Source organism: Thamnophis elegans, chromosome 1, assembly GCF_009769535.1.
Source record: "Thamnophis elegans isolate rThaEle1 chromosome 1, rThaEle1.pri, whole genome shotgun sequence".
Taxonomy (NCBI): Eukaryota; Metazoa; Chordata; class Lepidosauria; order Squamata; family Colubridae; genus Thamnophis; species Thamnophis elegans.
In genome coordinates, this window is record NC_045541.1 from 174,050,937 (window position 1) to 174,064,634 (window position 13,698).

The 13,698-nt window shown below is 44.9% G+C and overlaps 1 protein-coding gene across 3 annotated transcripts in view; it reads right to left on the reverse strand.

Annotated features, from left to right (window-relative positions):
• TJP3 (tight junction protein 3) overlaps positions 1 to 13,698 on the reverse strand; it is a 47,540-nt gene that overhangs the window by 26,633 nt on the left and 7,209 nt on the right. For all 3 annotated transcript variants that reach the window (XM_032219056.1, XM_032219126.1, XM_032218973.1), the window contains exons 2-3: positions 7,320 to 7,376; positions 5,066 to 5,190 (exon numbers count right to left, since the gene is read on the reverse strand). In XM_032219056.1, the coding sequence (XP_032074947.1) occupies positions 5,066 to 5,190; positions 7,320 to 7,367 (173 nt within the window). In that variant the 5' untranslated portion in view covers positions 7,368 to 7,376. The remainder of the gene's footprint in view (positions 1 to 5,065; positions 5,191 to 7,319; positions 7,377 to 13,698) is intronic.

Consider the following 13,698-nt stretch of genomic DNA (forward strand, 5'->3'; position numbering starts at 1 on the left):
AACTTCCTTTTACCACATGGGAAATCTCACCCATCCTACCATGGTTTGTGAATGGAAGTACTTTTACTGTGCTCCTTTAGGAAGCCATAAGGTTCTAGTCCTCATTGTTCTAAATGAACAGACCGGAATACAATAATATTAATTACTAAGATATGTTAAGTATATTGATATGGAAGCATAAATACCATCAACATAGAATGGAGTCTGCTCAGAAGCTGAAATACACCAATAAGAGTGGGAAACAGAGGAGAGAAGAAAGAGAGGAAGAGAGGGATAGGAGAGAGGGTAAGGGGGGAAGATGAGGAGGAGAAGGAGGAGTGGAATGAAGAGAGAGGAGAAGGAGAAAGGAAGGGGAAGTAGAGTAGAAAAGGATGATGGAGGGAAGAAAGGAGGTAGGAGAGAGGCAGAAGAAAGAGGTGTATGGAGAGCAGATGAGCTAATAATGGGTTTTTATTTTTTTGGGCGTTGATGACAAGAGGAACTGATGTAATTACTACTTAATACAATAGGATATTGGCTATGTAATAGTATACATGTGGTTATATGTTATGAAAATGGAAAATAAAAAAGTATATTTGAAAAAAAAATATTAATAACATAGGAAGCTGGCTTACACAGCTCATTTTTTAATCCTTTTTTAAAAAAATGATCATTCCTGTTCCTGGCTTCCCAAATGGGCTTCAATGCACCCGTATTTAGAGAAGTCAGAATTGGATCTATGGTATATAAGCCAAGGACACAGTCTATATCCCATTCTTGAGACCTTCTCCATGTAAAAGACCAGTAAAGGTAAAAGGTTTCCCTCGCACGTATGTGCTAATCGTTCCCAACTCTAGGGAGCAGTGCTCATTTCCGTTTCAAAGCCAAAGAGCCAGCGCTGTCCGAAGCCATCTCCGTGGTCATGTGGTCGGCATGAAGGAGCACGGACCACTGTTAACCTTCCCACCAAAGGTGGTCCTTATTTTTCTACTTGCATTTTTTGCATGCTTTCGAACTGCTAGCTGGGACAAGTAACGGGAACTCACTCCATTACACGGTGCTAGGGATTCGAACCGCTGGACTGCCGACTATTTCTGATCGACAAGCTCAGCATCTTAGCCGTTGAGCCACCGCGTCCTTTAAAGCAGTGATCTCCATCTTTGGCAACTTTAAGACCTGTGGACTTCAACTCCCAGAGTTCCTCAGCCAGCAAAGCTGGCTGAGGAACTCTGGGAGTTGAAGTCCACAAGTCTTAAAGTTGCCAAGGTTGGAGACCACTGCTTTAAAACACCATTAAAATATTTTAAAAAGCAGCATGCATACAATACAGTGGTATTGAGAGAGCAAATAAATGCTGTGGCACAATGTGGCACAACGGAACTGAAGTCCCAAGAAGAGGGTGCCGATATCACCCTCCCGAAGCGGAGAGTTTGACCATTTGACCGTTGAACAATTATACGTGGGCCTCAGCTTACAACCACGATGGAGCCTGGAATTTCCTTCAGGAAGGAAAATATAGAAATAACGCTGAGGCAGTCACACGAACGACCCAACTTTGCAAGCTTTTTTTGCAGCCAGCATTGCAATCGTGAAGCAAATGAGTTCATTCCTAGGGGTGAAAACGGACCGGCAGGGTAGTTTTCCAGCCCAGAAAAATCAGAAAGCGCACCATGGGACTACAGAATGCTACAACCAGTTGCCACGTTGTGGGAAGTTATCATCCAGCCCTCTCCCAGAAAAATGAAATATCCTAGGAAACATTGAAAAGGCAGAATATTTCTCTGGATATGAAAAGAAAGAAACGTGCTTTAAAAGACAGAATAGTTGCCTGTAGCTTCCTGCCCATCCACACTTTGTCAATAGGCCATTGAGAAGGCCAGGTTAGCCCACTTTACATAATAAAGACTTCTCCACTGCAGCTATAGGGGGGAAGGGATATTACTCAACTCTCCCCATGGCATCTGAGAACTCATCTATGGATTCAAAACAGCCTAGAGAGTAGCCCCCTGCATGGCACCATGGGAGTCTGACAACCAATCAGAATACATTTCTTACACAGGAACAGGAAACAGAGAGGTGGGACTAAACAGGGTATAAAAAGCCTAGCAAGCCCCTCCCTCAGCCCTTCTCTTCTTCTCCACCTACATTGAAACATGTGATCACCTTTTCTGTACAGGGCTCAAGCCATGTGGCCCTGTCCAACAATAAACCAATTCCCTTCACGTGTCTGCTCTGTGTATATTGTGGGTGTGTTTGTATGTGTGATGACCTGGGGCACGGCACTGAGGTAACACAGGCAGCTGGCAGTTCAAACCGCTTTTTTATTACTCCAAACTTCCCGAAACGCTCTCATGTTTCTGAGTCCCACAGCAAAACACACACAAGCATAGCAGCCTCTGGCTGCGCGCAATCCAGCAAAGCAGATGAATAGGTGTAGGAAGTTATTCCCCCAGCCCTCTCCCAGAAAAATGAAATATCCTAGGAAAATATTGAAAAGGCAGAATATTTCTCTGGATGCGAAAAGGAAGAAACATGTTTTAAAAGAAAGAATAGCTCCCTGTAGCTTCCTGCTCATCCCCACTTTGCCAATGGGCCATTAAGAAGGCCAAGCTAGTCCACTTTACATAATAAAGAACTCTCCCCTTCAGCTCCAGGGGGGATGGGATTAAGGCATGATAATATAGGCACTTTACCCAACTCGCCACAGGGCATCTGAGAACTCAACCAAGCCTAGATTCAAAACGCAGCCTAGAGAGTTGCCCCTGCAGGGACCCATGGGAGTCTGACAACCAATCAGAATACAAGCTCAAGATCAAAGGCCAGAGAGGGCATAAAACCAGGGACTTTCAGCATCTCAGTCCTTCCTTCTCTTCTTCTCCACCAACATTGAAGCATGTGATCTCCTTTTTCTGTTCAGGGCTCAAGCCGTGTGGTCCTGTCCACCAATAAACCACCTTTCCAAGCAGCCTCCATGTCTCCAGTGTCTTTTTCCCCACTTGGAGCCGAACCCAGAAGGACATTTCTTTCAACACAGGGAAATGAATCCACGAAGCAAGGAGCATACAATGAATCCATGAAGTCGGGAACAAGGCATTGAGTCCACGAAGCAAGGAAGAAACAAGCAGTCTTGCAAACGCCCAATGCCTGCACCGCCATACCAAACTCTACGAATTCAGCGTTGGTTCCCAACAAATGACCCTCCCCACAGCATCCCCTTAAGTCTCCCTCCCCAGGTGTGCCTTGTGAAGAGGGGTGGAGCGCTCCCCTCCCGAGTAGCTGGGTTAGGCTGCGCTGGTCTTGTCTTCTCTCCACTCTCTTGTGTTTGAGGATCAGGAGGGGGCAGTACCTGCTCATCGCCTGAGCTCATGTTCACTGCTTAGCCTCTCTTGGTCATCCTGCCCCCTTCCTCCCTGCCTGCAAGCCACCCCAATCATAAAAGGCCCTGGCCTGACTCCCCATTCTCCTCCGAAGCCAACGAAGACACCCCCTCGATCTCTGTGGCCTCCAGATCCAGATCCTCTTCCCCCGCAGATCAGGTTTTGATGGGGGCATGGCAGTATGTGTATGTTTGTGTCAGTCAAATTTTTTTACAACCTCTTCTGTAGGTGTGGCCTGCTTTGTGGGAGTGGCTTGCTGGCCATGTGACTGTGTGGGAGTGGCTTGTCAGCCATGTGACTGTGTGGGAGTGGCTTGCCAGCCATGTGACTGGGTGGGCATGGCCAACTTGTAAAATGTGGTGAAACTCACTTTAAGACTTATGGGCTTCAACTCCCAGAATTCCTCCTCCAGTCATGTAGGCTCAGGAACTCTGGCATTTGAAGCACACAAGTCTTAAAGCTGTCAAGTTACAAGACCCTTGCACCCCTAACTCTTTAGAAAAAAAAAAACCCAGGGGTGTTCAAACTTTACAGCTTTAAGACTTGTGGACTTCAACTCCCAGAATTCCTCCTCTCGTTGTTCATCTTGACGATGTGCGGACGGGGGGGGGGGGGGGCGCTGGAACCGGTTCTAAATGGCACGGTAGATTTGTGGAACCTCTTTTATAGAAGAGGCTAGAACTGGCAAGAACCCACCCCTGGTTTGTGTGCACCAGAAGTGGCGGGATGCTGGCCCAGCAGTAAATAGCTAGTGTAGGAATTAAAAACTGTCTCCTTTAAGAAACTATCTCATGGGAAATGTAGGCAGAGACTGCCTTATGGGAAATGTAGTTCCATGACATGTGATCACATCTCTGTTTATGATTGGCCACTGGGGCATTTTGCCCGCATGCAAAGTTTATAGCCGGTTAGTTTGAATGCCTTTGTGAACCGGAATAGTAGTGTTTTGTATCTCCGCTCAACATGGGAGTGAAGTCATCCTCTTTTTACACCATGTGATGGGACAGATTATGGAAACTCAGAAATATCTTAACACTGAACTGTAAGTTTTGCTATTAAGAATTGCCTGATAATAAACTTGATCTGAATAAGATTCCTAATCGTGGAGTTAACTGCATGCCCCAATCAAGCCTACAATGCTCGAGGCAAAACAGGCGGATTTAGGCTCACTGGTGCCCTAAACACTGACAAATCTTGGTGCTCTCCTCCTTTGTACATACTGTGGCAAAACTTCATTGGGTTTTTTTTTCTTTCTCAACTTTGTGGTGCCCATTTGGGCCTGGTGCCCTAAGCACGTGCTTAGTCTGCTTGATGCTTAATACACCACTGTGCACCACCCTTAGCACTCCAAAATTAGATGGTAGGTCCCTTTTAGAGGGAGCGTAACTTTGTTGTAGCTTTGAATAATTGCTAAGTGACCTAAATTGAGGGCTACCTCTAAGTGCTATACTTAAGAAATATCCTCTTTTTCCACCAGAAACATCTCAGCTAAGGTGGGCACAGTGTAGGCACTGAGTGAGCATGCAAGTTGGTACCCAAAGAGATAATTTACACAATCCCCCTCCCCAAAGCAGCAAGCGTGGTCCATTGCCCCAGCCATTGGTTAAAACTGCTTTGACATCAGAGAAGGCAAACAGCAACTGGGTCTTGGCAGTCCCAGAGAAAAACTATTGTTTTTCCTTGGTTTGTGAGCTTGCTTAAGTACTCACTGGAGTCGTCCAACAGCCGGGCCTCCAGGCACCACATCTGATATGACAATAGAAGTGTCACCATCGGAACTGTTTGGACGATCGCGGCCACCTGAAATGGCAATGCCAAAACCCTTCCGGGGATCCTGGATGAAAGGAGAAAACGTTAAAATATTTTCCTGCACTTCTTATTCCAATAAAACAGGAAATAACCCAAGGATGAAGGAAGAAGGTATAGGGCTATATCAGTGGTGGGTTTCAAAAATTTTTAGAACCTCTTCTGTAGGTGTGGCCTGCTTTGTGGGAGTGGCTTGCCAGCCATGTAACCGGGTGGGAGTGGCTTGGCAGTCATGTGACTGGGTGGGCATGACCAACTTGTAAAATGTGGTGAAACTCACATAACAACGCTCTTGCTTAGCAATCAAAATGTTTGCTAAGAAACTCTGGCATTTGAAGCATGCAAGTCTTAAAGCTGTCAAGTTACAAGACCCTTGCACCCCTAACTCTTTAGGGGGAAAAAACCCAGGGGTGTTCAAACTTGACAGCTTTAAGACTTGTGGACTTCAACTCCCAGAATTCCTCCTCCAGTCATGTTGGTTCAGGAACTCTGGCATTTGAAGCACACAAGTCTTAAAGCTGTCAAGTTACAAGACCCTTGCACCCCTAACCCTTTAGGAAAGAAAACCCCAGGGGTGTTCAAACTTGACAGCTTTAAGACTTGTGGACTTCAACTCCCAGAATTCCTCCTCCAGTCATGTTGGCTCAGGAACTCTGGCATTTGAAGCACGCAAGTCTTAAAGCTGTCAAGTTACCCCTAACCCTTTAGAAAAAACCCCCAGGGGTGTTCAAACTTGACAGCTTTAAGACTTTAAGGTTTAGATAGGACTCTTAGAAGTGGGCAGGGCGATTGGTGAGCCAGCCATCAGTGAGTGGCGGGTAGGGCAAGCGTGGTGCGGACGGGCGGGGGGAGGGAGCTGGAACCGGTTCTAAATGGCACAGTAGCTTTGTGGAACCTCTTCTATAGAAGAGGTTAGAATTGGCAGGAACCCACCCCTGGGTTATACCAATTGATATAAAGAAATAAATGCAACATTTTCTTTGTGGGGTCTTTGGTGTTATCTGCGTTTGATGGTTTTCTTGCAGATGTTTCATTACCAAACTAGGTAATCTCATCAGTCTTAATATGGTTGGGCTTTGCTCCGAGCACTTTGTATTAGCATGGATGATGCTACCTAATTTGGTAATGAAATGTCTGCAAGATAACCACCAAATTCACAGAGAGTTTAGAGTTTAGAGTTTTATTTCATTTGTATGCCACCCTTTTCCCTGAAGGGACTCAGGGCGGCTCACAACTCAAACAAGGGAAGGGAGATACAGACAGTTAACAACAACACAAAAACAATACATAATTAAAAAACGCAACAATCATACCATTCGAGATAGGGGCAACAATTCTTTAGCCCCAGGCCTGTCGGAACAGCCAGGTTTTAAGGGCTATGAGGAAGGCCTGGAGGGTGGTGAGGGTGCGAATCTCCACGGGGAGTTCGTTCCAGAGGGTCGGAGCAGCCACAGAGAAAGCTCTCCTCCGGGTAGTCGCCAGTCGACACTGGCCAGCGGATGGGATTCGGAGGAGGCCTGCTCTGTGCGATCTAATCGGTCTGGTGGAGGTAATTGGCAGCAGAGCACCAAGGCCCACGATTTAACCCTGAGCTACAAATATTATCTTCTCTTTCTTTGTTTTTTATTATTATTTATTTACTGAGATTCAAAGACTGAGTGAACCCCGGCTAGTTCACAAATTCTAATGACCACTTTGTCTCAAAGGCACTTTTTCAAAAGGCAACTGGCTTTGTGTTTCCTTGAAGAAGTTTCACTTCTCACCCAAGAAGCTTCATCAGTTCTGACAGTCAGAACGGAAGAAGCTTCTGGATGAGAAGCAAAATGTCTTCATGGAAAAGCAAAGAAAGCCCATCGGCCTTTTGAAAAAGCACCTTTGGGACAACATGACCTGGATGACTGAGAATCTCCATAGACAATGAACGCTTTCTACATAAAATCAATATATAACAAAATAATTTAATAACAAGTCCATTTAGTCCACATTAAAAAAAAATCTACCCTATGAATATTGCAGACAGAAAAAGAAAAGAAAAAAATATTAATACAAAAACTAACATTTCAAACAAGGAAATGTGGAAGTATAAATTTCACCTGTGGGTGAAATTGCTACTATTCATTCCATTCATATGGTGGCTGCTACAATGACTCTACTTACCCGATTCAATGTAATGGTATATTGCTCCCAGATGGTCATTTCCTCCATCTCTGCAACCTAAAAGAGAACCAAAAGTGGAAAAATTATTGAAAAAAAATCGCGGATTCTGGAAGTGAAAGACATCCCAGGAAAATCTATCTACTGGTTTCCAAACATTTTGATTCTTGATCCTTTTACATGGTTAGGAATGATTGGAATCTCTAAGAGCTTGTTTTATATGGTGATATCTAGCGATATTGACTGGAAAAATTAAAACTGAGAATGTAAGAATATTAAAAGTAAGGCAAAGTTAAAGGTTCCCCTCGCACATACGTGCTAGTCGTTCCCAACTCTAGGGGGCGGTGCACATTTCCATTTCAAAGCCGAAGAGCCAGCGCTGTCCTAAGATGTCTCTGTGGTCATGTGGCTGGCATGACTAAATGCCAAAGGCACATGGACACTGTTACCTTCACACCAAAGGTGGTCCCTATTTTTCTACTTGCATTTTTACATGCTTTTGAACGGCTACGTTGGCAGAAGCTGGGGCAAGTAGCAATAGCAATAGCATTAGACTTATATACCGCTTCATAGGGCTTTCAGCCCTCTCTAAGCGGTTTACAGAATCAGCATATTGCCCCCAACAACACTCCGGGTCCTCTTTTTACGCCACTGTGTAGTTGTATAACTACACAAGTGTTGCAGCTTTTTTGGGGGGGGGGGAAGCTAAAAGGAGATTTAGAGCTGACTTTGAACATGATTTTCCTGTCCTCCTTTTCAGTTGAAGGACTGGATGGTATTTTGCAGCGGGAACGTAACGCCAATTTTAAGGAAAGGAAAAGTAGGTCATCTTCCCTCTGAAGCAAATCTTACCACCGTTTCTTGCCAAGAGCAAGAGCAGGGAAGTATCAAACTCCTTGAGGGATTCTGCACAGCCTTTTGTGGTATATTTATGGAAACAATTCTCAAGGCATTTGCAAGTAAGTGTCCCAGACAAATCTGCCAGTGTAATTAAATGCAAAGGGAGATGTGCCCGTCTGTTGTGCTTTTAAATTCAAAAGTGGGATTTCAAAATCAGGAGCCCAGGATCCCTGATAGTGTTGTGTTTTCACTAAGATGAGCTGCAAAATGCCAAAGAAAACACTTATTTCAGATATTCCCCTGGCTCCCTTCGTGCAAACCAATTAACCCCACAAGATCTAAGTGTGGACAACTCCCTTGAGCCATGTGCAACTTCTGGTAATTCTTTCTTGGTGCTAATTTTTTATTTATGTACACATTTATTTTTAATAGCGGCAATAACACTAGTACTTCGACTTATATACCACTTCACAATGCTTTACAGCCCTCTCTAAAGGGTTTTACAGAGTCCGCCTCTTGCCCCCAACAATCTGGGTCCTCATTGACCCACCTCGGAAGGATGGAAGGCTGAGTCAACCTTGAGCCTGGTGGGATTTGAACTGCCAGATTGCAGGCAACCAGCAGTCAGCAGAATTAGTCTGCAGTACTACACTCGAACCACTGCGTCGCCAAGGTAATAATAAATCCTACCTTTATTGTTGTTTATAAATAACTAGTTGATAATCCAGTGTTGCCCGATATTTATTTATAGGGGGAAAATGTTCGGACCAAATGTAATTTCTAATGTTGGATTTTCCCCTTTACCAGAGGGAGTCCCCTTGGGAGTACTGTGAAGCCGTTACCATGGCAACTCTACTGTGCTGTACAGTAGAAGCCATTTTGAGGCACAACAGGCTGTATCTTAACAGAACACACACCCCGAGGGGTGTTAGGGGTGTCTTACCCCCCAGTATTTGCCTCGAAGGAGTAAGTCATCTGTGTACCAAGTTTGGTTGAAATTGCTCCAGGCATTCCAGAGTTATCGGCTAGTTAAAAATGAAGATTGATGTGTTCACTATCACTATAGTTTCTCATAATGGTTTGATGGGATTCTAATATGGTATTATTTTCAGGATAGGCTGGCAGATAATTTTGATTTTGCAGATCCCTAACAGGATCCTGGGAGACAATTCAGTTCACACTTCAGAAACATCGAATTAATGCATAAAAAATGGGGATATGACTTTAAAAAAACATTTTTTTTATTCCTACTGTTTTTCCTCCAAGTGCAGGGCCTGTTGGGTTTTTTTTAAAATCAGATTAACTGAGAATTGATCCATGGGTACTAACAGAATTGACAAACTGGTTTATCACCCGAGCCTCACAATGTCACCCTGCTGGCTTTCATGCCTAAGGTTGGACTAGAACTCACTGTTTCCTGATGATTGGCCCAAGGTCACCCAACCAGCTTTCATGCCTAAGGCAGGACCTGATCTTGCCATCTTCTGGTGATTGGCCCAAAGTCATTCAGTCAGCTTTTATGTCTAAATGGGGATCAGAACTAATCTACAGAGTAGAACAGAATAACAGAGTTGGAAGGGACCTTGGAGGTCTTCTAGTCTAACCCTCTGCTCATGCAGGAAACCTTGCCATTTCAGACAAATGTTTGTCCGATCTCTTCTTAAAAACCTCCAGTGTTGGAGCCTCCACAACTTCTGGAGGGAAGTTGTTCCACTGGTTAATTGTTCTAACTGTTATCTCCTTAGTTCTAAGTTGCTTTTCTCCTTGATTAGTTTCCACCCATTGCTTCTTGTCCTGCCTTCAGGTGCTTTGGAGAATAGCTTGACTCCCTCTTTTTTGTGGCAGCTCCTGAGATATTGGCTATCATGTCTCCCCTGGTCCTTCTTTTCATCAAACTAGACACACCTAATTCCTGCAACCGTTCTTTATATGCTTTACCCTCCAATCCACTAATCATCTTTGCTGCTCTTCTCTTCACTCTTTCTAGAGTCTCAACATCTTTTTTACATCGTGGCGATCAAAACTGGATGCAAGGTATTCCAAGTGTGAAATACACTTTGGAGACAATTCAGTCCACGCTTTGAGAATAAAGGCCTTATAAAGTGGTATTAACACTTCACGTGATCTTGATTCTATCCCTCTGTTTATGCAGCCTAGAAGTGTGATGGCTTTTTTTGGCAGCTACAGCACTCACTGTCTCTTAATGATTTGCACAGTCACCCAACAGCTTTCATGCCTAAAGCGGGTTTAGAACTCAAAGTCTCCCCGCTTTCTAGCTGGTGCCTTCACCACTAGACCAAACTGGCTTTCTGGAACAAGACTTTAATTGCATACTTGCAATCCTCACCATCTTGACTTTTTAGGTTGGTTCCCTCCACCATGTCCCTTGCTTGCCTGAACCCATTTCAGCTGGGAGGGGAAAGTAATAATGCTTATTGAGATCTACAGCTTGTAAGATTTATCAGTCCTTTGGGATATTAACAGAAAGTCCTCTTCTCACAAAAGAAAGAGGTAAAGTACAAAGTAAACTGCAAAGCATTTTGTGCTAATGTGCTCCACTACAACATTGCATAAGGGCCTCATTAACTTCATGCAAAACCACATTGCAAAAGAATGTCAGAATACTGTGTTTCATACCCTGGAAATATGCCTGGCTCAGAACAAACACTTTGGGGGTCAAAATGTTCCTCAACTGTTTAAAAATGTTTGCACTCCAAATAGGGCATCTACTCACATTTCATGCAAAGCCTCAGAGGTAGGGGATCCATCTGTTTGGTGCACATTATGTTATTAGAGGATCTGGCAGCAGATTCAGTGAGGAGGTTAGGGAGGAACATGGGCCGGTCCTGGAGTCTGGGGAAGGCTCTGACGAGGGCTCTGTGTCGGAGGAAGAGAGGGGGCCAGAGCCATATGTCAGTTATCAGCTGCCTTCGGAGTCCGGAGATCAGTGGGGCAGAAGAACAGCTGGAGCCTATTCCCCGTGTGCGCATGTGCAGAGTTGCCAGACGAAGGGAGCAGCTAAGGAACAAGGGTCGACTCAGGAGTAAGGCACAGGTGGACAGTGAATGGCCCCTCCCATAGGGAATAAGAGGAGCGAAAGGGGAGGGGAATTTGCAGGAGACAATTAGTTCAATTCATTAGGGTGAAGATCACTTCCTGACTTCTTGCCAAATATTGTCTGCTACAGCGTGGCGTTTGGAAGATATCGGCCTCTCCAAGCCTGATAAAGGCCTGTAGTTGTGAAATCTTTTGAAAGGCTGGACTTTGCTGGAGAGGAATTCACTTTAAACTAAATAAAAGGGGTTTTATCAGGACGAGGCAGTGGTAGGTTGCAGGCAGTACTCCCTGGTACAGGCATACCTGAGCCTGCCCTGAGCACCGGATACCATTCCAGTACGATGCTCCGAGGGCCCACCCGCCCGCCTTACTGGTCTTTTAAGTCATTGGGCTTCTGCGTACGTGCACGGCACATATAGCACTGTGTGACGCTCAGCTGGGCAGCTGGAGTGTCGCGGAGGCACTAAGACGCATGCACGCATCCATGTGGACGCCACCGGCCTTGTTCCAAGCATACTAGTTGGAACGGGATCTGGAACCCACACTGGGAGAAGGAGTCGGCTTCGTGCTTTTGGGAAGCCTAGGTCAGAACAGTTATGAACCAAAAGTACTTCATATAAGGAAGTCTCTGTGTTTGCAACTGTAGAAATATGCAATTAAAGAACAAAACTTGAATTGATCTAGTAAAATCATTTAATATGTTTGAATATAGTCTTATATAACTGTTTTGACCTTCTGTACACTGTCTAAAAAAATAGCCTCGTTATTTTTTTCCTTCTGTTCCTGTAAGACTAGAATTCTAGTAATACAGTGATTTTCAAAGATATGGAGCCTAGGCCACAGGGGAGGGTTCCTGTCAGTTCTAACCTCTTCTATAGAAGAGGTTCCACAAATGTACAGTGCTGTTTAGAACCGGTTCCAGCTCCCTCTCCCCGCCCGTCCGTACATCATCAAGATGAAGAGCGAGAGGAGGAATTCTGGAGTTGAAGTCCACAAGTCTTAAAGCTGTCAAGTTTGAACACCCCTGGGGTTTTTTTTCTAAGGGCTAGGGGTGCAAGGGTCTTGTAACTTGACAGCTTTAAGACGTGCGTGTTTCAAATGCCAGTTTCTGAGCCAATATTTTGGTTGCTAAGCAAGAGCGTTGTTAAGTGAGTTTCACCATATTTTACAAGTTGGCCACTCCCACCCAGTCACATGGCCAGCAGCCACCCCCACCCAGTCACAGGGCTGGCAAGCCACTCCCACAAATACCCACCTAAAGAAGAGGTTCTAAAAAAATTGAAACCCACCACTGCTAGGCAGACTTGGCAAAATTGAGCCAAAACATGTTTAATTCCCACAATTGGGACCAAAATTTCCATTGCTAAGGAAGGTGGTTGCTAAGTGAATTGGCAATAAAGGACGTAAGTGAAGTGTTACGTCTTTTATTGCCACAGTTTGTTAAGTGAATTGCTGCAGTTGTTAAGTGAATCGTGTGTCCATTAAGTGAATCAGGCTTTCCCCATTGACTGTGCTTGTGCAAAGCCAGCTGGGGAAGTTGCAAATACCAATATCTGTAAATATATGCCAGTTGCCAAGCAGCGAATTTCTGATACGGCGGCCTGCACTGGTTGCCGGTTGTCTTCCGGGTGCGATTCAAGGTACTAATTATGACCTTTAAAGCGCTCCATGGCTTAAGCCCAGGGTACCTGCGACACCACCTACTGCCACCGGTAGCCTCCCATCGTCCAGTGCGATCCCACAGAGTTGGCCTCCTCAGGGTGCCGTCGGCCAGACAGTGTCGGCTAGAGACCCCCAGGGGGAGAGCCTTCTCTGTGGGAGCGCCTTCCCTCTGGAATGAGCTGCCCCCGGAGCTTCGTATATCCCTGACCTCTGGTCCTTCCGACGTGCCCTAAAAAGTTGGCTTTTCCAGCAAGCCTGGCCTGAATAGAATAAAATATAGGATTAATTTGGTTGTTAATTTAATTTAATTTTTAATTTTTTTTTCAGTAAATGTGTTTTTATTTTCCATTTTCATTTCGTACAGTCACATATATACTGTGCATACCGGGGCCCATATAACATTAAACAATAAACACAGCCATTCCTCTTGTCAACAATACCCCCAAAAATACAAACCCAATGTACCACTTCGACCCTCCATACACCCTTTCTTTCGCCCCCCTCCAACTTTCCTTCTTCCCTCCACATTCCCCTCCACCCTACTTCCCCTCCCCCTCTATCACTCCCTCTCCCAGTACACTCCCTCCCTTCCTTCTCACCCTCCCTCCCGTCCTCTCTCCCACCCTCTCTACCCCTCTTTCTTCTAACCCTCTACTCCTCCCTTCGGTGTATTTCTACTATCTATTAATATATTCAGCTTGTCCTATTTTTACAGTGAATTATAGAGCAACAGTATACAAGTGCAATCGCGTTACTATAAAATCTAACACATACTATATATCCCCCCTCCCCCTAACATCCCCAAAATTTAATTTTTAAATTT